Source organism: Salmo trutta, chromosome 16, assembly GCF_901001165.1.
Source record: "Salmo trutta chromosome 16, fSalTru1.1, whole genome shotgun sequence".
NCBI classification, from domain to species: domain Eukaryota; kingdom Metazoa; phylum Chordata; class Actinopteri; order Salmoniformes; family Salmonidae; genus Salmo; species Salmo trutta.
The window spans coordinates 28,479,933-28,504,832 of NC_042972.1; the positions used below are offsets into that span (position 1 = coordinate 28,479,933).

The 24,900-nt window shown below is 38.8% G+C and overlaps 2 protein-coding genes across 9 annotated transcripts in view; both read right to left on the reverse strand.

Moving 5' to 3' along the window:
- Positions 1-24,900, reverse strand: part of LOC115150485 (homeobox protein Hox-C6) — a 59,886-nt gene that overhangs the window by 30,828 nt on the left and 4,158 nt on the right. For 2 of the 8 annotated variants that reach the window (XM_029693842.1, XM_029693841.1), the window contains exon 2: positions 9,635-9,762. In XM_029693842.1, the coding sequence (XP_029549702.1) occupies positions 9,650-9,762 (113 nt within the window). In that variant the 3' untranslated portion in view covers positions 9,635-9,649. Of the gene's footprint in view, positions 1-28; positions 1,593-2,360; positions 4,086-9,634; positions 9,763-10,484; positions 10,776-24,900 lie in introns of those variants that run through there. The other 6 variants (XM_029693845.1, XM_029693846.1, XM_029693839.1 and 3 more) reach the window with 6 other exon arrangements.
- Positions 19,748-23,082, reverse strand: LOC115150484 (homeobox protein Hox-C8a-like). The gene is made up of 2 exons (XM_029693836.1): positions 21,931-23,082; positions 19,748-21,348 (listed from the first exon to the last, which is right to left on the reverse strand). The coding sequence occupies exons 1-2, from the start codon at positions 22,364-22,366 to the stop codon at positions 20,996-20,998; spliced, it is 789 nt and encodes a 262-aa protein (XP_029549696.1). The 5' UTR covers positions 22,367-23,082; the 3' UTR covers positions 19,748-20,995.

A 24,900-nucleotide genomic window follows, 5' to 3' on the forward strand; every position in this document is an offset into this window, starting at 1 on the left:
ACAAATATCAGAGAGCCACAGACAAATATCAGAGAGCCACAGAATATTCATTTATTTTAAGTGGCAAAGCTTTGAATTAAAAAAAGAACGTCAATAAAACATATAAGGGTAGCTGGCTTTGGGTCTATTATATGACGAATAAAAAACTTGAACAATGACATGTGTACACATTTAACCTGCATGGAGGGCTATAATGCTGCTGTTTGATATGTACCAGTAGCCCACCATAACTTGGTATGGTGGGCGCAAAGACATGGACAACTTTTTTATTAACAGTTTTATTAAATATGACGACGTAAATGTCATACATCACTGTTATTGTTTAGTTTTAGATTTTCATCTAACGCTACAATCTAAGCCACGCCGGTCAGTTATTATTTGACCACATACTCAATGTAGGCTACTGGTACATATCTAAACATAAATAATGTAGGCTACTGGTACATATCTAAACATAAATAATGTAGGCTACTGGTACATATCTAAACATAAATAATGTAGGCTACTGGTACATATCTAAACATAAATAATGTAGGCTACTGGTACATATCTAAACATAAATAATGTAGGCTACTGGTACATATCTAAACATAAATAAAGTGGGCTACTGGTACATATCTAAACATAAATAATGTAGGCTACTGGTACATATCTAAACATAAATAAAGTGGGCCTACTTACTACAAAAAAGTTGCGGGTTGCACACAAATGCTCTCACAGGGCTAAGGCATGTATAACAGATACACATATATATACACAAACGTATAAACGATTTAGGTAGTGTGGGTCGTTATTATTCAGCATAGGTTTTTCGTACAACAGAACAGCAAAACCAAAAAACATCAATAAGTTACACAAGTGGATGTAACGCTTGTAGTTTCATTCACATATTCTTTTGACAATTCTTTTTGGAAAAACATATTCGTCATAGGTGTACAGACATCTGAGAACCATGTGTTTTGCATCGTTGTCAAACCACGTTTATGAAAATACAATAATGAACGTCTTCGCGTTACACACAGTCTGGGTAGGCTATATGAGGGAATGTCAAGTAAGGAAAGAAATTCTGTGGTCACCGTGAAAAGTTCATATCAATACAGAATAAAATGAAAAAGGCAAACATTGATGTCTGATGATATCTTGCATCCACATTGCATTTAACGCAGCCATATCTTTGAATACACTAGTGTTTTTATTGTGCCAAAAAATAGTTGATAGGTACTTGTTAGGTAGTTAAGTTATTCTCACATCACGGCGGATTGATGCATATAATAGGCTAAAATATGAAGTCGTTCATTCTTTCTTCTCTTCTGTCGCCTCTTTTGTGTCCTCTTTTCCTGTGTCTTGACTTGCCCCTGCCGAACCACTTTCGGCGAGAGTGGAAGTTAGATTGCTTTCCTTTTTCCATTTCATCCGGCGATTCTGGAACCAGATTTTTATCTGACGTTCCGAGAGACAGAGTGCATTGGCGATTTCGATACGTCTGCGTCTCGTCAAGTAGCGGTTGAAATGGAATTCTTTTTCGAGTTCTAGAGTTTGGTATCGGGAGTAAATTTGGCGTCCTCTTCGTCTGTCAGAACCGTATCCAACTCCTGAATGGAAACACAATTTTGAATGATCATAATCAGGCATAATCAATCTTTTTACGTAGGATATGCAATGTCACTAGCCGAACACACGCGCACACATAATCACAAAAAAACACGGAAAGAATCGATGTGTAGGATATAGCCTAATCGATGTGTAGGATATAGCCTAATCGATGTGTAGGATATAGCCTAATCGATGTGTAGGATATAGCCTAATCGATGTGTAGGATATAGCCTAATCGATGTGTAGGATATAGCCTAATCGATGTGTAGGATATAGCCTAATCGATGTGTAGGATATAGCCTAATCGATGTGTAGGATATAGCCTAATCGATGTGTAGGATATAGCCTAATCGTGTCAGTTCTTACATGCTAGCCAATGTTGTGCAATTATCTAAATAATCAACAACAGTGGCGGTGCATACTGACGCAACACACACACACACACACACACACTTTCGCTATCAGGGGAACCCAGTCCACTGAGTGATATTTGAAGAGATTATAGGTTATTCGTCTTTAAATACCGTGAACTCTTTAATATGGGTGACAAAAGGATTAACTTAAAATATATAAACTATTTTGTTTTGAGGGACATGGGGATGGACTGTGACTGAGACTTTTTCCTAGGAAGATAAAAGGCCTTTATTGCATGCGACAGGGTGCTGCTGTAGTAATGGTTTATGGGGTGATAAAAAGTAGCTTCCCCAGTCGTAAAACGGACCAGCTCGTTTAATTCATCTCTAGGAGTTTGTAATAGGCCTACTCACCGCTATGAGAGTTCATCCGCTGCATCCACGGGTAGATCTGAATGTTGCCCTTTTGTTCCTGTGAGCCGTTCCTGCCTGGATCAGACGGGTAATCCTGCGCGAGCGAGCTTTGTGAACCCTGTCCCAAACTGCTCTGCCTACAGCTGGGCAGCACGTCCTTGTCTTGGTAAAACACGTTGGATCCATACTCGTACGGTCCCCTGGTCGAGCCGAATACAACGTTGTCTTGGGGAGAATAGAAAGGCGAGGAATATATCCGGTTTTGGGCCACAGCGGTTCCGTAGGAGAAGTGTCGGACTGGTTCATAGGTAGTTGAGTTTAGGGCCACGTTTGGTAAAACCTCTTGACCACCAGCTAAATGGCATGAGAGCGACGGGTTTGCGAAATAAGAATTCATACCTCCCTCTCTCCCTTGCTCCCTCTCTTTCCCTTTCCCTCCCTCCCTTTCAATCTCAGCTCTCTCTTTATTCTCTCCCTCTCTCACACTCACTAAGTCACTCTCTTTTTTTCACTGTCAGTCTATCTTTTAATACAGGCACGCTGTATGATTTCTTTATAATGTATTTCTGGACGCCAATAAAGATACAAGGCACCGCCGAATGTTGTCGCTAAAGCCTCACTCTAGGATGGACCAGATGACAATGTCAGCTGACCAAATTTCCTCCAATAAAAAGCAGGGAGTAGAGGGACTGAGGGAGAAAAAGTAACTTAATTAAAAAAAATTCTCAGTCGAAACTACTCTCGCATATGCGCGCGCGCACACACGCCATCGCAAGCTAACACATGCACACATGCGCGTGCACATACACGCATAAGGACTACATACATAGGGAGCATTTACGCGCACGCACGCACGTACACACACGCACACGCGCACACACACACACACGTCACCTCTTGCCAATCTGCTCCTGTAACGCAAATTCTTTGTTGTACAGTACTATCCCATAGCAACATAATAACACTCCTGTTCACAAAGGTATAAAGAAGATTCAGTGTGAGGATGAATTAAATCAGATAGGCCTTTAGCAATAAACATTCACAATAATGAATTAGCCTAAATGTGGAATTTAATTATTGAGAGAAATAGATGCCATCGCTAGACAAGCATGCTCTATTTAAATGATTTAACTTGAGTCCAGTCTCTTGTAATTTTTTTAAAAGATTGGACCTTAAAGAAGAACGGGAGTTATGTTTCTATACCCCTCGCGGTTGAGAAAATATGATTAGGGTTTATAACCGCAATACAGTGTGATCGAATTATTCAGTTCGAAAAAGCTTGACAATATTGCCCTCTTAAATCGATGAATATGTTTTTCTTCGGTGTGAGTAACATAGTTTCTATACGGATTAAAAAGCATGATTTATGTTGAAAAAAAAAGGATTAGGCGGGCCTAATCCAATTGTTAAAATAGAGTCAAGAAAACGTGTTTGGGTGACTTTTAATTATATTATTTATAATAATAACAAATAGATAGATATGCTTTTAGATAATGCTTTAGCCTAATATGAATGGACTGAATGTTGATGTACTGATAACATGAAGGCCCATAACACAATGATCTAATACTTCCAAATAGGAAGTATTGAGTTAATCCAGTTTGACATAAAATAAGTCCTAACACAGGTTTGTTTGAGGGCTACAGGCTGGCAGGAAAACTGAACACAGGAGTGTGCGACACACACACTCACACACCTCACACACACACACACACACACACACACACACACACACACACACACACACACACACACACACACACACACACACACACACACACACACACACACACACACACACACACCTTATTTTCTCATTAGAGTTGGAATGACACGAACATGCAAAGGGTTCACTGTTGCTTATGACAAGAGAGGCCTCTTATTGCTAATGCTAGCCATAAAAACAACTTATGTATATATTGTTGTGGATAGACGGGCATGTCTTTTGGGGCATTTCCATCCCCAAAGGAACACACATTGTCACCAACCTTGCTATTACAGTGTGGTTAACCAAAGCGAGAATCTGCATAGCTAGGTAAATACCCATCTTTCTGATGTGTGTAGGGAAATATTAAGTCTAGGCTACATTAAGTCTAGGCTACATAGGAAATATTAAGTCTAGGTCTAGGCTACATTTGATAGCGTGTGAGGTTGCCCGATATAGGCAACGTTTTATAAGAATTAGATTAGACCTGGTGCACAAAATTCGAGAAACGTATTCGAAGAGGTAAGAAAAGTCTTATATTGGGACACGAGGCTTTTAGCTGCGTTAGCCCTTTGTTCAGTGATAATTCTTTCGGCAGAAAGAGCGGGTTTTATGGTAGTTTTACAGCGAAAGAATGTCTTAATGCCTGTGTAAGCCGCAGAAGTCATAAAACCAGACAAATGACGGATTCTAGTCTATACTCTTCTCCTGCATGCACTGTGTGTATCCGCGTGTGTGAAATCCTCGCCCATACAAATACATTAAATGCACTAGTGAATGGAAGGCTTTAGCGTTAGAGCATGGAAAGAGAATACACTTTAATTAAAGACATTTAGTGGTGCCTTTAAAAAAACGTGTATTACTAAAAAGAAGGCTACAGGCCTAAACCTTACAGCATAAAATGCAACAGCAAGAGAGCAACATTTATTGCTAGGCTAAGTTACAGTATTGCAGTGCAACATTAGAGGGTTGTAACTGTAATAGGTTGATAATTTGTTGATGAATTAGCGAAGCCAGTGTGGAGATGGAAAATATGAATCATTGTCGGAATAGGTCTATTGTAGAACAATGCAATACAAAATAAAGAATGAAAAAAGAATATAGCTAACATCTTGATTTTCAAATATCCACTAAACATATTTAATATGTGTTTCAAATGTGTCTGTGGCGTTTTGTCTTGGCCTCGATATCAAACTCAGAATATTAGACTTCCACACAAACAACGTAGATCTAACGTTATTTGTATGACTAGACACTGGTAGACTATTATTTTTGGAGTAACATGGGAAAGATAAAACCGACTTTTATGACAAGTTTGATGATTTCGATTGATATCCACATAGCCTAATCAATCCTACTCTGCCTTCCAAATAAAAGTTCAGCACTCAGTTTAATCGAACTAATGAGCTCACGGGTGTGGCAGAAGTTGTCGGATAGAAACGTGGTGTTCCCCAAACAGCCTTTGATCTCTAAATCGAACGCTTTTAAAAGGCTATTGCTTTAATGCGGGCCATATGACAAACGCAGCAGTTGGAATGCAGTGGGATGTTATCGGTGAGCCTTTCTGTAAATTGAATAGAGAACTTACATGGAACCTTTTATCTCTGTAAGCCTTGTTTGTCATGCAACTTTAGATCATTAATACATGTATTAATTGACCCCCCCCTCCTCATACACACAATATTAGACAATACACGTTGAGTAACATATCTCTTTAATAGTGCTTCTTATTCCTCGCGTAAAACATATGTTGTTGATGCGCTATCTGTGAAGGAAACGTGAATTGGGTTGGGGGAGAGGTAGAGAGTGGTTTTATTGTACTATAGAAGTGGAAGTGTATGGGGAAGTGTTTTATTGCACCCTTTGTGGAAGACAGTCTGGCATTTGCACGCAAAAACAACTGGTCACTTATAACCTTTGGAGGTCTTGAGGTCTGCAGGTACTGGCCTATATGCTAACATTTGAACCAGACAAAAAACAAATCGGACTAAAACCATGTCGTCCTGATAATGTTAAAATGGTGTTCTATGGCAGACACAGAAAGTCTAACAAAGCCTTAGAAACATACAAGGGTAGCAAAATGATGCATTCTAAAACAAACTATTGCAACTCTAACTCTGTCTTATGCGCCAGTAGCACGAAGAGAATAGGTTAGTAAATAACTATACTACACTAATAATAACAAGTATGGTATCAGGGTTATAGGTTATATTCAATATTACTGGTCTAAGATGAAATATTATATAAAACCATAATTAAATTACAATTTTATCTTATATGGGCAAAACAACCCTAAACGTAGGCTATTTAAAATAAATTAAGAAAAGCAGCTGTCCAAAATGATCACATAACTTGGCTACAATAGTCTCTCTCACATTATAACGATAAGGCTTTTGTTTCAATGCACTTTCATATTATTATTATTATAGAACATAATTATTCAGAATATTTCTAATAGTTTAATAAAGCACAATAGCAGAATGTGCAACATAGCCTTCAGAATTTTAGGGACAATCGCCTACCAAAGAGATTCAGGCCTATACAGTTGCGATATGCCCAATAATCTCTAAATACTTTGAACCACTTTTTTTTGTAGTTTCAAAGATTTGTATCAACAAATAAAGCAACATATCGAAGGCCTATACCTGTAAGTATAAAGCTTTTAAAAGTTAATTTACCCTATGCCATTCTCTAAAACCCTCAGCAGTTTTTAGAAATGTCCTGATTAGGTGCCAGTGAAGGTGACAAGACAAGCGCATTACCAGTTCACTTCCTCCTGCAACCACCTACCTGCTTTTACAGCAAAATAAATGAACATTAAACTGATATGAAAACAACCACAGCATAGACAGAGTGCGCCTAGAGAAAATCAATGGTTTTTCTAGTAGGCCCGTGCATTTTAGGTGCAGCGTTTTGGGTTTCAACCAAATATTACGCACAGGTTCTGTCCAGACGCCCAAAATGTTATCGTGGCATGAAATTTGCTGACTCGAATAAATATTTAGTCTTAATGTTGTACTTGATATTCATTTTTCATATTGAGCTTGAGTAGCTAGAATGTTTCTGAAATGTTGTAGTCTAGTAGACTATTCACACGTAGGCTATAGGCCTACACATCTGCTGTCTATGATTCAATTCAGTATAGGCAAGACATGCATGTCAAGCCTTTTGTGATGATAGATGTTCACCTACAAAGAGTTTCCTCACTTCACTACGCGTCCATAAAATGGAAATCCCAAACAAAGCCAAGCGACACCTGGCTCTCACTGTAGAGAGCTGAGAAAGCAGCAACAACAGAAGTTATAATAATAATAATAATAATACATCTTCAATAGAAAGAAGTGTACAACCCTCAATGTTGGCGAGGAATGGCACTTTAGTACGGTAAAGCCATTGGGTTGTTGGTTGCTGCAGTGTAGTCACACGGTTTTCCCCACGTGTCATATAGGTTCCTAACAGTGAATCTTTACAATAGGCCCTACTAATGACACACAATATATGTATGGAGCATTACGAACAACACCGCGTGCAGCTTACTGTGGGCTATCCAAACAACATAATGTTGTTATTTTGTCCTATATTGTGTCAAAGCTAACATTGAATTAGGTAAAACCAAGGTGACTGAACACACCCTACTGACATAGACCTACTGTATGTATGTATGTGTATGTATGTATGTATGTATGTATGTATGTATGTATGTATGTATGTATGTATGTATGTATGTATGTATGTATGTATGTATGTATGTATGTATGTATGTATGTATGTATGTATGTTGTCGCATTATCGATCACACAGTAGTATTGGCAGTGACAGGATTTTGAGGTGCTGCGATCTAACACTAGATGGCAGTGTTCACTGTAATACATATTAGGTGTGGGAAAAGAGGTAATCAAAGTTTGATCCTGAATTTATAGGCTATTGCCAAATGCAGTGCATGACAAAAACACGTTTGATTTTATATTGCTGTGATGCGTTATTGATTTACGCTTCGAACAAACCGCCAGTGTCATTGCATTTTGTTACACCAGAATTAGATTCATTTCCAATAAAAAGCAGCGTTTGCCTTGCAGCATTGCGTTGCAGGGGAAGTTGCAGTGCGTTCGGTGTGGTGCATACATTGGATTTATCGAACGTATGCGTCAAACTGTATGAGTAGACCGCTTGACAGAGATTATAGCAGAAGGTGAATTTTGAACTTTTGTTTCATACATATCCAGATGATGTTGCGTATTATTTTCCACAAAACACTGTCGGTGTGTTCGAAGCGTGAGGCTATCCATTGTGTAACTAAAGTGTTTTGCGTTGGTGATCCATGATGACTAAGTGTGTATTTATATATATATGTACATTATACACAATACACATTAGTGTACAGGCTGCTATGTAGATTATACACATTATACATTAGTGTACCAGTTCAATAAACAAAACGAATACTTGCACAATGTTATGATGATGACACCACCACAACCGTCAGCACAACCAACCATCAAAATTAACTTTGTTTTGCCTGCTCATGTTGCATTATGGTTCAGATAAGTAACTAACTGAACAGTGGGTCTTTGATTTACGCATGTGGAGCAGCTTTACCTCCCTATATAATATTATTGTAAGGTTTATAAGAAAGGCTACAGCTTGGCCCATCGCAATATATTGCCACACAGAGACATCGGTCCTAAACATTATGGCAAAAAATTAACCTAGGCCTGGTAGTAAGATATGGTTAGTAATGAAATAGATGTTCCCTTTTTTTAACATCGAATGCTTGACTGGAGACTAACTGAGAAAACTCAATTCCTGAATCACACCAGGGTATCATAACCTATCACACTCGACATTTAATGCGCGTACAATTCAAGAGTTAAATAAATGAAATAGCTCAAATTCTATCGGAACCATTACAGTAAATAATGCCAGGCATCAATGCACCAACCAGCAGGTTCTATAGCCCACAGGTACCAGTTACTTTCTATGGTCTGGTACAAGAAGCGCTGCTACAAGCTAGTCCTGGTGATGCCCACAGGCCCTCTTTTTCTGTCACAATCAAAATGATTGCTCACGTGGGTTACCGCGAGCTACTACTAATATCAGGAATAGTCCCCCAGTCCCACTTGTAGATGAATTGCAGAATATATAGCTTGGCCTATTACTAACATTTACAAACACAGGCTCAGGTCCTAAAAAGGCAACTTACCTGCACTAACCAATATTCTAGAACAAGATAAAGCCTTTAGACGATCAATTATTTTATTACAATGGCAGAGTGTGTAGCTTATTACTAAACAATAATATATACACTATATCTTTATTTTGTGCATTTGATGTTTACGCAAACAGGTCTACTAACGCTACAATAGTTATACCTATATCAGGGGAAAACATTATGTCCATAGACCATAGACCTACAGTGGCAATACAAGTATACATTAGATGCATGGTTTGGTTAACTTCTGCATTTTTCCCCCGTTAAGCAAAATATATGTTACATATTTAAATACATCCAAAGGCCACAGACCATTCGATTAATTTTAAACCAATAAGGAACGCAGAAACACAAACTTACCCACGTTCTCCGCTGCTACAGTGACGTACATCCACTGGTCCAGCAGATACCAGCGCTGGAGGGAGACCGAGGAGACCGAGGAACCCAACTTGTTAATATCCAATATGTCGCTTGTATTCTGTTCAACGCTGTAAAACGAAATGAAAGATATTCAGGTTCTGAAGTATGACAATCCACAACCTGAATCCGAGTAATCTACTCAGGTTCCACGTCTGATTTAACAGCGATGTGCGCGCAAGGGGAAGAGAGAGAGAGAGAGGGAGAGAGAGAGAGAGAGAGAGAGAGAGAGAGAGAGAGAGAGAGAGAGAGAGAGAGAGTGAGGGGGAGCACTGGATAGGGACGGAGAGACACAAAGCGAGAGAGGGAGGGGAGAAGGAGAAGCAGTCAAATGGAATGGCAAACATGTAGGTGTGCTGCAAAAGAAAACACATTTCTGTATAGAACGCGAAAAATGCTGTCGCTTAAACGGCCAGGTCGTGTACCGATTGAGAAAGATAGTAATCAGGGGGAGACAACAGTATAAAGTCCATGTTCATGGAGAGAGAGTCACATGTCAAGTTACAGCCAATCCAATTTCCGATTCAGTCGTAAAGTTTTATTACTCAGCTGAAAATGTCCCACTAAACAACCAGGAATGCGTTGCGCCTCCTTCCTGCCTGGCCGACCCATTCTCTATATCTTTCATTTTGCATAAGGACAGTTCACTATCTATGGAATAAGGTCAACAACTCCAGAAACTCACATCTCATTCAGTATGTGTCGATGAAAGCTAGTCTACTTAATTTGCTTATTCGTTCCATACTGATGTGCCTCCCTTTACGCAATTGTATAGTCCTATATGCCAACTTACATTTCCATCGATAAATATTGTTCTGTTTTTCTTTGCTTCTGCATCTGAAAACATCAGTCACATAACCTACATTTTAGTCAGGGCGTAATACAGCATTTACACGGCGGATGTATCCAGCAGATGCACCAACCACTCCTCCACATGCGCAGTCATGCGGGTAAACATAGCGTCACCAAACATATGCGCGCGCACGCTGTACCTTCACCCCAGGTCAGCAGCAGCAGCTCATTCTGTACATGATGGAGATCAGCGATAAAATATATCTATAAAACATGTTTTAGACCTATGTTTACATGAAAACAAGACAGAGACACATTCATGTTATCAATTGATTTGACGACAGGGTTAGATTGTCTAACTCTGCCAATAGAAATAGCCTAATTGATTTGATTATAATCCTATTGAGTACATTGTCAGATTGTCTGTACACCATTTTAAAATAATTCTGATGACAGCATAGTTTGCTTATTAATGTGAGACTGCCCTGGTATTCATTCCTGCCTTCATTCTCTACATGTTGTTGGCTATGTGAGCACATTGTAATAGGCTATGATATGCTCGTAAAGGTCCAATGCAGCTGTTTAATACTTGCTGTTTAAAACTTGCTGTTACTGGCAGAGAGGTTTGGAACTATCTTTCTTATTGGTCTATTAACTAATTTACAGCATGGTGATGTCACCATGGAAGGACAAAACTCCATCCCACCAAAACAGGCTGAAATTTCAGGCGGTCATTTCAAACAGCGCTAAAACATGAAACACACCGATAATCTCACTGCTGATAAACTGCCGATAGGTACTTATCACAGTGGGAGGCTGTTCCTTCTCTTTCTAGAACAAAAGCAGTACTTGCTACGTGCAGACACATTAGTGACGAACCAACACAATGCTTGTCAGTGGCCACCAACTTGACTTTGAGCCAATTGGAGAGCACAAACCCCCACTTGGGGGAGCTCCCCAAAAAAGGATAAAAGAGGGCGTTTTCTCCATACACCCATGGATGAGCCAGTGACACGTCATATGCAATGTAGGCTATGGGATGGTAGCTAGCTAAGTGCACAGACACAATGTACACAACACTAAATACTTCCTACAAGCTAGTGAACCACTGTAGCTAGTATTGACATTATTATGAAATCACAATGGATTAGTTAGTTTCCATGAAACAGCTGCCTGTGTTAGGTGCCAAGTTTGTGCAGTGTCCTTAGCTAGCTAGCTAGCTAGCTAGTTATGTTGTGCTAGTGAATATGCTAACGTTTGCTAGCTAGCTAAACATTTGTCTATGGGCTGGCACTGGCAGTATGGGATTATGGTGAGTGAATTCAATTGTTTCTTTGTCTTCTTACTAGGTAGTTAACTAGCTGTGGCCATCTGGCTAGAATCAACAAAGGCTTTCTACAAAACAGCAACATTAAAGCAGATAGCTTGAAATCTAGATCATAAGCAATACGCACAGATATGCATTAACAAACAACGCTACTGCCTCCTTGTGGTTTGGACTATTTTAAGAAGTGGCTGATGACTTCCAAGATCTTTGCTGTGTGAACACAAAAGAGATTGACTGCTGACACTGTTCAGAGGTGCGAAGTACTGTTGGCAGGTAAATGTTTAACAATCCTATATTTATAAAACACAGGAAAATCATGTTTTTGACTGCACTGTGAGGGAGAAACATGTTGCACCATGGATTGAAAAATAAACTTATCCTCTGTACAAATGAACAGTTTTAATTGTTTAACAATCCTATATTTATAAAACACAGGAAAATCATGTTTTTGACTGCACTGTGAGGGAGAATCATGTTGCACCATGGATTGAAAAATAAACTCATCCTCTGTACAAATGAACAGTTTTATTCTGCATATTGTTAACCTTTTACTGTAGTTCGCTAAATCAGGGTCACACAGAGTGTTTCTTGGTAGTCTTAAAGAAATCATATCAAATGTTATTTGTCAAGTGCTGAATACAACAGGTGTAGACCTTACAGTGAAATGCATACTTACAAACCCTTAACCAACAAAGCTTTAAGAAGTTTTAAGAAGAAAACAAATTTAAGTAGAAAATAGAAAATAAAAGTAACAAATAAGCAGCAGCAGCAAAACAACAGTAGCAAGGCTATATACAGGGGGTACCGGTACAGAGTCAATGTGCGGGGGCACCGGTTAGTCGAGGTAATTGAGGTAATATGTACATGTACGTAGAGTTAAAGTGACTATGCATAGATAATAAACACAGAGTAGCAGCAGCGTAAAAGAGGGGTCTGGGTAGCCCTTTGATTAGCTGTTCAGGAGTCTTATGGCTTGAGAGTAAAAGCTGTTAGAAACCTTTTTTCGGGACCGTTTGCCGTGCGCTAGCAGAGTGAAAAGTCTATGACTAGGTTGGCTGGAATCTTGAACAAAAATCTACTTTGAAACAAAAGTATACACCTCACACACATAATCATGGGCTTAAAAAGAAGAAGACACCTGTACCAAGTATAGAGTTGAAATGTATACATTGTTTTTGTATGCATCCCAATATTACACTGTATATACATCACAGAAGACTGAAAATGTTTTTATAAAAAACTGTTTGACATAGAAACACGGATTTTCGTCTGTTTAATTATTTTAGTTTTTTATTCATTATGAAATTATGAAAAATATGAATAACATTCCACAAATGAGGCCACAAGGTCATTTGACTGCAAGAAAGGGCGACCTGTTATTATTAAGCGATGTAATGAGGGTGATCACTTGCCCACAGCGGAATAAAGGTGCATGCCACCTTCACATGATGCATATTCCTCTTTCTACTGAAATATTGAGGTAATATCGGAAATGCATTTTAGTTATTGGAAAAAAATGTCCGCCATAATGGAGAACATTCTTGGTGTGCACAATTAATTAGGAGGATAACTCAAGAGTGGCCATCTTTGTTTACAATTAACAGAATAATGGATAGCCTATATCTAGAGAGTTGAGCCTCGATTTATTTTTCAATTCTATGAATTCTTTACGTTGTAGCGTGTAAGCCCACTACATTTCCTTTTAACATTTCTAGCAATTGAATATGTAGCCTATACACTTTAAGTACACTTTAAATAAGTCGGTAAAATACATTAAAGTTGGGCTATCTAATAATTACAGTTTTAAAGAACAAATATGAGACTTAATTGTCCATATGGCTGTGTATTAGGTTTTCCTCTTTAAACAACTGGTCAAAGAAGAGAAAACCAGACAATCGTATTGTTTGTGGAGGCCTACACTGAAAGCACCAGTATACTAGCCCAGGGGTATTCAACTCTTACCCTATGAGGTTCAGAGCCTGCTGGTTTTCTGTTCTAACTGATAATTAATTTCACCCACCTGGTGTCCCATGTCTAAATCGTTCTGTGATTAGAGGGGAACAATGAATAAATGTAGTGGAACTGGCTTCGGGGTCCAAAGTTGAGCTTGAGGGCTACAGTGTGTCAGAACACAGAGACACTGTCGAGTTTATTTGCCGTCCATAAAGTTTACAGGTGGTTACGACCTTATTACGGAAGTGGTCTCCCCTCATGACAATATAAAGTACAAAGGGGGACGGGTAGACAATGCTCACAGACAATTGTCACTCTACAGAAAACTTCTGGAATTTCGGCAGTAAACAGCTTATAGAATTGGCTAAGTCTAGCCGGAGACATTCAAGTCAAGAGAGTTTTACTATAAGGGGCCCAGTGTAGGTAAGAAGGCATCTGAACATCTGACTGTGGCAGAATTGATTGACAAGGTGAGTTTTATTCTGTAAATGTACATGTTAAGGATATTTTTTGTATTTTACCTTGATTTAACTAGACAAGTCAGTTAAGAATACATTCTTATTTACAATGAAGGCCAAAACCTAACGACACTGGGCCAATTGTGCGCTGCCCTATGGGACTCTCAATCACGGCCGGTTGTGATACAGCCTGCAATCGAACCAGGATCTGTAGTGACGCCTCTAAGCACTGAAATGCAGTGCCTTAGACCGCTGCGCCACTCGGGATATCTTTAACACAGATTTCTCATTGTACAAGCTGTTCTTGAGTTGTTTGTAGTCGTGTTACGTAGACCTAATGCAGGTTATATGTGCCATTTTTTATTTTATTCCAAGAGATGGTTTAAAAAAATATTTTGAGTCTAGGCTAGGCCTGTGTGGTGTAAAATATGCATAGGATATGCACCATATTCCAATTGCCACACTGTGCTTGTTACGAATATATTTGGTCACCTTATTTTAAGGGTTAGCCTCCATAAAATAACAGATCCCTAAAAGGTTTCAGGAAAATGTTAGACAGGACCGATAGGCCTCAAAGGACTTAACATTTAAATATAAACCTTTCTTATTTCCTGTAACCTGCAGACTGTAATAGGCCTATGTGCATATGATTTCTTACATCGACTACTCTGAGTATGATTTGATTGAATTTAAGTAACCCAGAGTAACACATCGCAAACATCTTGTACAGTGCCTTCAGAAAGTATGCATACCTCTTGACTTATTCGACATTTTGTTGTGTTACAGCTTGAATTCGAAATGGATTAAATAAAACAAATTCTCAACCATCCACACACAATACACCATAATGACAAACTGAAAACATGTTTTTGCCAAAAATGTATTGAGAATGAAATACAGAAATATCTCATTTATATAAGTATTCACACCCCTGATTCACTACTTTGTAGAAGCACCTTCGGCAGTGATTACAGCTGTGAGTCTTTTTGCGTAAGTGTCTACCAGCTTTCCACACCTGGATTGTGTCACATTTGCTCATTATTATTTTCAACATTCTTCAATCTCTGTCAAATTGGTTGTTGATCATTGCTAGACAACCATTTTCAGGCCTTGCCATAGATTAGAGCTGCCAAGGTAAAAATCTGTTGTTCTGCCCCTGAACAAGGCAGTTAACCCACTGTTCCTAGGCCGTCATTGAAAATAAGAATTTGTTCTTAACTGACTTGCCTAGTTAAATAAAGGTAAAATATATTTTTTTAAATTCCAGTCAAATTAAGTCAAAACCATGACTCGGGAATATTCAATGTCGTCTTGGTAAGCAACTCCAGTGTAGATGTGGCCTTGTGTTGTAGGTTATTGTCCTGCTGAAAGGTGAATTCCTCTCACAGTGTCTGGTGGAAAGCAGACTGAACCAGGATAATCTCTACAATTTTATTTGTGCTTAGCTCCCTTCTGTATTTTTTATCCGGAAAAACTTCCCAGTCCTTAATAATTACAAGCATACCCATAATATGATGCAGCCACCACTATTCTTGAAAATATGTAAAGTGATACTCAGTAATGTGTTGTATTGGATTTGCCCCAAACATAATGTTTTTTATTCAAGACAAAAAATGTATTACTTTGCCATATTTTATGCAGTATTACTTTAGTGCCTTGTTGCAAATATGATGGATGTTTTGTAATATTTGTATTCTTCTTTTCACTCTGTCAGTTAGGTTAGTATCGTGGAGTAACTACAATGTTGTTGATCCATCCTCAATTTTCTCCTGTCACAGCCCTTAAACTCTGTAACTGTTTTAAAGTCACCATTGGCCTCCTGGTGAAATCCCTGAGCGGTTTCCTTCCTCTGGCAACTGAGTTCGGAAGGACGCCTGTATTAATAAACCAAGTGCAATAACTTCACCATGCTCAAAGGGATATTCAATGTCTGTATTTATTTGATTTATACACATTCACCACTAGATGCCCTTGTATCATTGGAAAACCTCCCTGATGTTTGTGGTTAAATCTGTGTTTGAAAATCACTACTCAACTGAGGGACTGGACCTAACAGATAATTGTATGTGTGGGGTACAGGTAGTCATTAAAAAATAATGTTAAACACTTGTATTGCACACCGAGTGAGTCCATGCGACTTATTATGTGACTTGTTAAGAAATGTTTAAGCTTAGTATGAGCACTTATTGACTCATGATATTTCAACTTTTTTTTTCTTCATTTATTTGTAAAAATGTCGAAAACATAATTCCACTTTGACATGATGGGGTATTGTGTGTAGGCCAGTAAAAAAATTATATTTAATCAGGCTGTAACATAACAAAATGTGGAAAAAGCCAAGGGTGTGAATACTGAAGGCCCTGTAGGGTACTCTAATCGTTGCATAATAACGTATTGACTACAAGAGATTAAAGATGCACATAGAAGCCTACACACCTGTTTCTCTTTCCGTAATAAAAATACATGTTGGATTGCATTTTTGTTACTGGGCAAATAACAACTTGAAAAAGAACGTCAAACAGTACTAATATAGTGTGTAACAACTGACTTGGCAACAATACAATTTATCTTGTCTTGTAGGCCAAATAGTATAATATACTACTCGACCGTCGTTCTTATAATTGAGATAATTGAGGTTATCTCAGATATAACTAAGCTATTTAGTGATTTTATACCTCTATACCGTATAGTGGTGCACATACAGTATGTGTTGAAGAGGTAGAGTATACAGACTTTTGACGTCCATAATAGGTTATGTTGAAAATGTACCACCAAAACATAGCATGGCGTTTATCTTCCCATATATCCAGACAGCTACCCAAGGGTAGAGGGTATTTGAAATGTTTTGTAAACATACAGCAAGGTCGCCAATGCGGTTGAATGTGGAAGTCACTAACTTCTGGTATAGGCGGGTCTTAAACAAGAATATAACTGCCTCCGGCACACACACACACACACACACACACACACACACACACACACACTAACATGTACAATCATTTATACTGTATTTTGGGCACCTATAAGGTAGCTTGGAAGTATGAGTTGCGCAGCGGTCTAAGGCACTGCTTAGTGCTAGAGGCGTCACTACAGACCCTGGTTCGATACCGGGCTGTATCACAACAGGCCGTGATCGGGAGTCCCATAGGTTGGCGCACAATTGTTCCAGTGTCGTCCGGGTTAGGGGAAGGTTTGGCCGGGTTAGGACCAGGGGCGGAAATCCCGGGGGGGACGGGGGGGACACGACCGCCCCATCCTGGGAAAAATAGGATTTGTCCCCCCCAATATATCACTGAAACATAACTATGTAATTTAAATAATATTAATAATACGCAATGAAAGCAATTGTGCTGATTATAGACACTTAATAGCGCGTTTTTAAGTTTCAAAAGATTGCGACCCCCCCACCCTTTGCCTCACAATGGTTTGATCCACTGCCAGTTCCTTAGTTGGCAAGGTAACAGAGGGGTCGTATCTACTGTCTGAAAGGCACTCAATGAACGTAACTGATGTGAGGTTAATCTAGTCAATCGCGCACACACACTAGCTGAATATGCAGAGCTAGCGCACAAATATTAACTATTAAGCTAGCTAGTACCTATTCCATTTATGTGGCGTCGTCAAAGATGAAATCTTTGCTATCGTCAATTTATTCCAAGATCAGCATGCAGATGATGTAAGTTAGTGCTTCAAAGTCCCTGTGATAAGGTTAGCGATAAACTGAAGTCCAAACTGAACAGAACTACACTCTCTTCTACCATTGTCTTAAATATATTTAATGGTCTTGTTGCAAAAGCTAAATTGTCGCAAGGGAACTTTTATTTATTTATTTTATTTCACCTTTATTTAACCCGGGTAGCAAAGATTATAGCAAACACCACTGAAACTGAATTGGTGCTCGCTAGCTTTGCAAATTCAGCTATTGTTGGAAGCCAGCCAATATGAAACAAACTATTAAAATTACAAAAGGTTGCAGCATATGCTGTGTAAATGGTGAACTCATACAGCTGTCAACTCTTGTCATTTTAATCCGTTTCACATTTGCTAGCTACCTTTTAGATCGAAGCCCAAATAGAATGATAGAAGATTATAGAAGCCCATCTCCTACTGAAAATAACCTACACACTGTGTGTGTGTGTAGCCAGCCAGCCAGCCAGGTAGAAAAATGGCAGAAAAATAAAAGGCGGACATCAGAGTATTTTTCAATACACCAAAACGCATAGTAAGAACCCTAGTAGCCTAATATCTCAAAGACTAGTTGATAAAATGTTCATAAGAAAGAAATGAAATTCTAATGGAAATGTTTCACAATGATGTCATTAGGCAGAGCAGGCAACAGATATGCAGGGACAGACTGGCAGAGACAGGGAGTCTCAGGTAAGTTTGTTGAGTCTTTGTTTGGCAACATTATGAAAGGTTCTCAATTTTTTTTACTTGTAAAATAGGAACATAATTGGAAAATGCCATGGATACCCCCACTCTCAACTTAAACTGGTGACTGAACTAAGATTTGTTAAAGGCAATGGTATTGCTGTTGTGATTAGTTGTGTAGTTTTGGGTACCGGTAGTTAGGAGTACGGCAAACACCTTATTTCTTTGGTTCCTCAATATACATTTACCATATTACAATGTAGGCTATGTGTTACAGCACTACTTTTGGTGTCCCCCTCAGGAATTGCTCCTGAGAAAATGTCATGTAATTGTCCCCTCCAAAGTTGATATCAGATTTTCGCCCCTGGTTAGGACGTCATTGTAAATAAGAATTTGTTCTTAACTGACTTGCCTAGTTAAATAAAGGTAAAATAAATATAATAAATGAAGTACTCAAATGGATATCGCAGATTTACGAGCACTCGAAGTGTAGGCCTACGAAATAGTTTAGGTAAGGGGGAGCTTCTACATCATAAAACCACTCTGCTTATTGGTAAAATAACTCCTTATATATATATATATATCTCTCTCTCTATATATATATATATATATATATATATATATATATATATATATAGTTCCCTTTATCAAATATAAACTACGTTGCAGGCGTTTGTGTCTCAAAACTAAAAATGTCTATGAACCACTATCAATACAGGCGTATCCATTCCTTCCTCCATTGGTCTGACTGAAAACAAGTCATGATAAAAAATATTTTCTATAATGTCATTTTGTTTGGGTGTAAGATATTGTGATTAAATGTTCTTAGAATTCATTGATGTTATTAGGTAAACATCATAAAATTACAAAACAGACATAATTAGATGTTTGGATTGCCTACCTAATTTGTGTGTGTGTGTGTGTGTGTGTGTGCGCGTGTGTGTGTGTGTATTTTGGTCTATTGCAGTTCAGAGAAATTGCGAAATGGTATCGAGAATGAGGAAGAGAAATTCCGATTTTTTGCCATTTCTTTGAACATGTTTATGCCAATCAAGTGTGTGTGCACTCGCAACCAACATCCCCTCCTTTAACTTTAAACATAAGAAATCAAGCTGATTCATACAATAAGAAATACGAAGACATACAGAGGTCATATTCAGTGCAATAAAAAACGAGTCTATTGCATCAGCACAATATTGTAGGCTAATGGTATTTAAAAGCTGAAGTACAATTCTTTGTTCAATTATAACATATTGGTTAAATACATGTGCATTACTTAAGGCAGTTGAAGTTGTTGGGACACCAATTTTTGTTACACCGTCCTTTAGCTGGCTAGGTAGTATGGCGCAGAGACATTTGTTTCGAAGATCAATATAGGCCTACTATATCGCAACAAGTAACACCATAAGTATCGTGCAATCAAATGCAATATAATGTTTTATAGGCCTATCATTGCACTGGCTTGTCCCTTCAGTGAGAATGTATAGATATAACATTGCTAATGACAAAACCGTTTTCTTGGTAGATTTTAACATCACCTCCAAGTGCATCTAGATGTACTTAGGTAGTAAAGAGTTCCCGGTCTATTAAAACCAATATAGGCTAATAATCACGTCAAAATAACTTATTGCTGCCTTCTAGAATCTTACATTTTTCAGAATTAGGTCAAGAATCAAGAAATATTCTACATATGTCGAATTTCCGATTTGTTTTGTTTTGATATCGGATTGAATAGGCCCGGACCATTTGCGATCAAAAGCTCAGACAGCGCTCACAATGTTTACAAAATATAGGCTACATTACAATACACAATAGTAGGCCTATATTTGTGAAAATAATAGGCGTATAGATTGAAATTTGAGACAGAACAACATGAAATATCCCTTACTGGCCGAACGATCTTAACCACTGGGCCAACTGCCATCCCTTTCCCCACCTTTGGAATTGGCATTTATGAATAAAATAAAATAAAACTCCCATCATCCCAATACACACACACAAATCCACACAAAAAATACTCGAGGAAAAAAAAGTACAAAGAATTTGTATTAATAATGAACCCTTCTCCTCGAATGACAACATTGATGGAACATTTAAACATTTCCAGCCATCCTATCCTCTTGTGCATTCTGTGATATGGACATATGCGTAACAATATGATTTGCAAGTGCTTTAGGTCTTTATGTTATGAGAACCTTTGCAGCATTTAGAGACTGTATAAGCTAAACATGATTAGTAGTTATTATCCTCATAGAGAGAGCCATTTGCTGGAATGCAGAACAGTTATTTTTCTCTCATCTTGTTGACTCAATACAACGGTGGAGATAAAATGTGATCTCCTTCTCCCAGGACCATATTTCAACTTTTAAGCCATATAACCATAAAAAGAAAGAGCAATAAAAATCACTCTTTCGCCTCCTCTTCCTCTCCCGTTTCCTTTTTGTCTCCCTCTTCTCCTTCACCATCATCATTGCCTTCATCATCGCCCTCTCCCTCTCCCTCACCATCTCCATCACCATTACCCTCGTTCTCCGTCTCTACTCTTTGATACGGAAATTGGTCCTTGATGTTCTCCTTTTTCCACTTCATCCGTCGGTTTTGGAACCAAATCTTCACCTGCCGCTCCGTCAGCCCTAAAGCGTGAGACACCTCGATCCGACGCTTACGGGTGAGGTAAGGGTTGAATAGAAATTCCTTCTCCAACTCCAGTGTTTGGTATCGACTATAGGTCTGTCGGCCACTCCGTCTTCCGGGGGCTATAGAATGGAAATAGAACTTACAATTAAGCAGGAAATGTTGCAAGACTGTGTCTGGTTCACTATTGTTTTTGAAATATAAGATACATTGTTTGAGATTTTGTGTGTGTGTGTGTGTGTGTGTGTGTGTGTGTGTGTGTTTGACTATACATACCCTCTACCCTTGGATAGCTGTCCGGATGTGTGTGAAGATAAACGCCATGCCAAGTGCTTCTGGTGAACTTTCACTGAATTCGTTTTTACCGTTGTTATTAATCTCCGCTTATTTTCTCATCTACTAGCGATCAACGGAGCCGCCATTAATGGCACAGCACTGATGCCGATCTACTGGTATTTATACGCCTGTAATCAAAGTAGCTAAGATCTGATGAGAGCGAGTCATTATGCCACGGTTACGTGACGAAGTTCTACTGAGTGATAAGTGAAGCTCCGAAAACGTTATAATATGTTACCGGATGTAGTCTACATGCCATGAAAACTACAACAAAATAACCACACAAGAAGCCTAACTGTAGCCCAGGCTCATAATGTTAGAGCCTTTATACTTGCACTAATGCACATATAAACAAGTAGCCTACTAACCGTGCGGTCTCATCCATGGAAACATGAGACTAGGAGACTGGTTTTGATTTAGGTGGCCTTGTCCTTCTCCGAGGTTAGTGCCATTTGACGATTTACAGTCTGGGTATAGCGCCACGCTTGCCTCTTGTTGGGTACCATAAAGCGTTTGTTTTGGAAGGGCTTCGTATCCATAAAATGCAGTGCCATCTCCATGGCAAGCCAAGGCGCATTGATTCTGCTGGTAGCCTGGTGTGGAGATCGCCGGCGTCCTATGGTGAAAGAAGTCTTGGATGTGATGGGGCGGGTGCTGAAATCCCGTCGCCGCCGCTCCCGCACCGTACACCAGCGCGTGTCTCCGGGTGACGCCTTGAGGGAACCTGCAGTCGTAGTAAGTTGGTTCCAACGTTTCACTGCCTTTGCACGTGGAAAAGAGAGGGTTCACGAAATAGGAGCTCATGTTTTACGGTTTACAATGTTACAGTGGAATAACTTAGTTTACGACAATTCCAAGTATTGCCTTAGTTTTGTTCCTAACCCCACACATACAACGAACGAAACCACGAAATCATAGAGACATGTTTAAGAAATAAGATATTACAGCCTGTTTCCTTATCCACCTCTCCCCTGTTAAAACACTGCCCTGCTACCAAAGGAAGTCCTTTGCTTTTTATTGGCTTTTTCCTTTTGGAGCTTCAAATCAGCTGCTTTTGTCGTGCATGGTTGATGTGTGCTATATAGCTAAAGCGGCTAGCCCCTCCGACACACAGTCACTAGCGTTTTTGCCCCCCCCCCCCCCTTCACGACATCGACCCCCTCCTCTCTCCCCACCAACCTTCAATCCCCTCCCATTCTCATTGGGAAGCTACTGTGCATTTTGCTTTACAATACAATAACATTTTGAATATTTTATGTAGCCTAGACTCTGTGTCAACTATCATTTTGTTTAGTCCTATATACATTGTCTATTTGAAAGAGTAGTGTTCAAGATGTTCCTCTCTAGACCTTCCTCCCTAGTTAATAGGCCTACCGTTTATTGCCCTTAAGAACGTGACAAAAACCTCGACCCCAGACTCTGTGAAGGCAAGGTTTATGCATTACGTCAATGATTCCATTCAGGCACACATGTACGCGCACCCAGTGGCGGTGAAATGTTTTGTAGCCTAGCCTATTTCAATTAAAATATTATAATCGAAAATGTTTACATGTAGCAAAATTGTATGTGCTAATAATACAGCCTAGATATTTGGTTTGATATGTTTTTTATGTTACCAGAATTATTTTATAATGCTTAATAGTCGTTGATGACGTTGATGAATTATTGTACATGATTTACATGATTATTAATGAAAATAAAAGTGAAATAAACGTGTTTGGTTGAATTTTTGGTCTTTACTTAAAGCAAACATAATACAAATATGAAAATATTTTTCACAATTACAGACTATACATTTTGACATTAAGTTAGGCCTACATGTTCTGATGTTCTTTTGAGCCCATAGTAGATGTAGCCTACCTTATGCTACTTAACACTAAACATAGGCTATCGATTAACACAACAGTAAAACATAATTGATCAGTTATAACTCAAATAATTGTTCTTCATAACAATACAACACCAAGACAGAGATAGAGACCCACTGACAAAATAAATGGGTGTACATAAACATAGGCTAAATAAATTGGAATATCGATACTTAAAAAAATAATGCAATATTGCCATATTACTGATATACTACTGCCTATAGTGTAGGCTAGAGAAGAAAGATAATTATTATCCGTAAAAGTTATATGCAGACAATGAATAACGGACGTTGTTGGTTGTTCAGCTCTACGCATGAGTTGTTCATCTCTACATTTGTGACTAGTAACCCTAGAACAGCCTTTAAGAACATTTTCTCCCTCTAGTCATCCAAAGGTTCCCATAGAAAAGGTAAACAGGCTACATGGGCTCGAAAATGTTAAATACTTAGTCAACAGCGACATCCAGTGGCCTTTTTTTTGTGATTTGTACTGCACTAACTGGACTAGTTCTAGACCTACAGTACTTTCACATAACCATGAGAGGCTATTATTTCGTGAGATATAGGCTAGGCCTACACATTTGTATGGTATATCATGATAGTGGAAGATTGGATCGGCGATAGATTTAAACCATAGGCCTAATTATTAGCAAATAATTTAAATACATACTATGAATCATATGAATAGAATGTTTCTGCCACTACTGGGCCTACTGCTAGTGCTGCTAGCTTGCTAACACGCCAATCCTCGTAAGGGATATAGTATAAGAATACTATAGCCTAATAGTGAAAGTAGAAATAATAACCATTTAATAATGAGCAATGAGGATACCTAGGATACCTCTGAGGTTCAGAGGAGTATTTATGTCTGTAATAAAGCCCTTTTGCGGGAAAAACTCATTCTGATTGGCTGGGCCTGGCTCCCAAGTGGGTGGGCCTATGCCCTCCCAGGGCCACCCATGGCTGTGCCCCTGCCCAGTCATGTGAAATCCATAGATTAGGACCTAATTTATTGATTTCAATTGACCGATTTCCTTATATGAACTGTAACTGTAAAATCTTTGAAATTGTTGCATGTTGCGTTTATATTTTTGTTCATATAGATTTGGAATAAAGGAAGTTAAATTTGGGGCCTTTCATGTGTTCCTCCTTCCCCTTCTGCCACATAATTCAGAGTGGGTAAATACAGGAGGATGGAGTCACGTTTGCAGCAGACAAAAACAAGTGCCAGAAGCCTCCTTTAAACCCGCACACCATACCTTGAAATAAGAACAATAAAGTCATTTAGCCTAGACGTCTAGCCAGTTCTGCTAGGTTTGCTTTGTTAGATTGCATTCAAGACGAACAGCGCTGCCCGAAGCAGGGTCGTAAAACCCAACATTTCTCTGTGCACCACAACGGAAATGTTCAATTATATTGGGCTCTAAAATCTCTGCATCCTGTCAGTATTGTTTTTGACACTTAAGGGGAA

What these genes read in the sequence shown, in the direction of transcription:
- LOC115150484 (XM_029693836.1), bottom strand. Translation starts at nt 22,366, where the DNA reads ATGAGCTCCTATTTCGTGAACCCTCTCTTTTCCACGTGCAAAGGCAGT. An exon ending in TCCATGGATGAGACCGCACG is followed by an intron (nt 21,349 to 21,930) that starts GTTAGTAGGCTA and finishes TCCATTCTATAG; the next exon opens with CCCCCGGAAGACGGAGTGGC.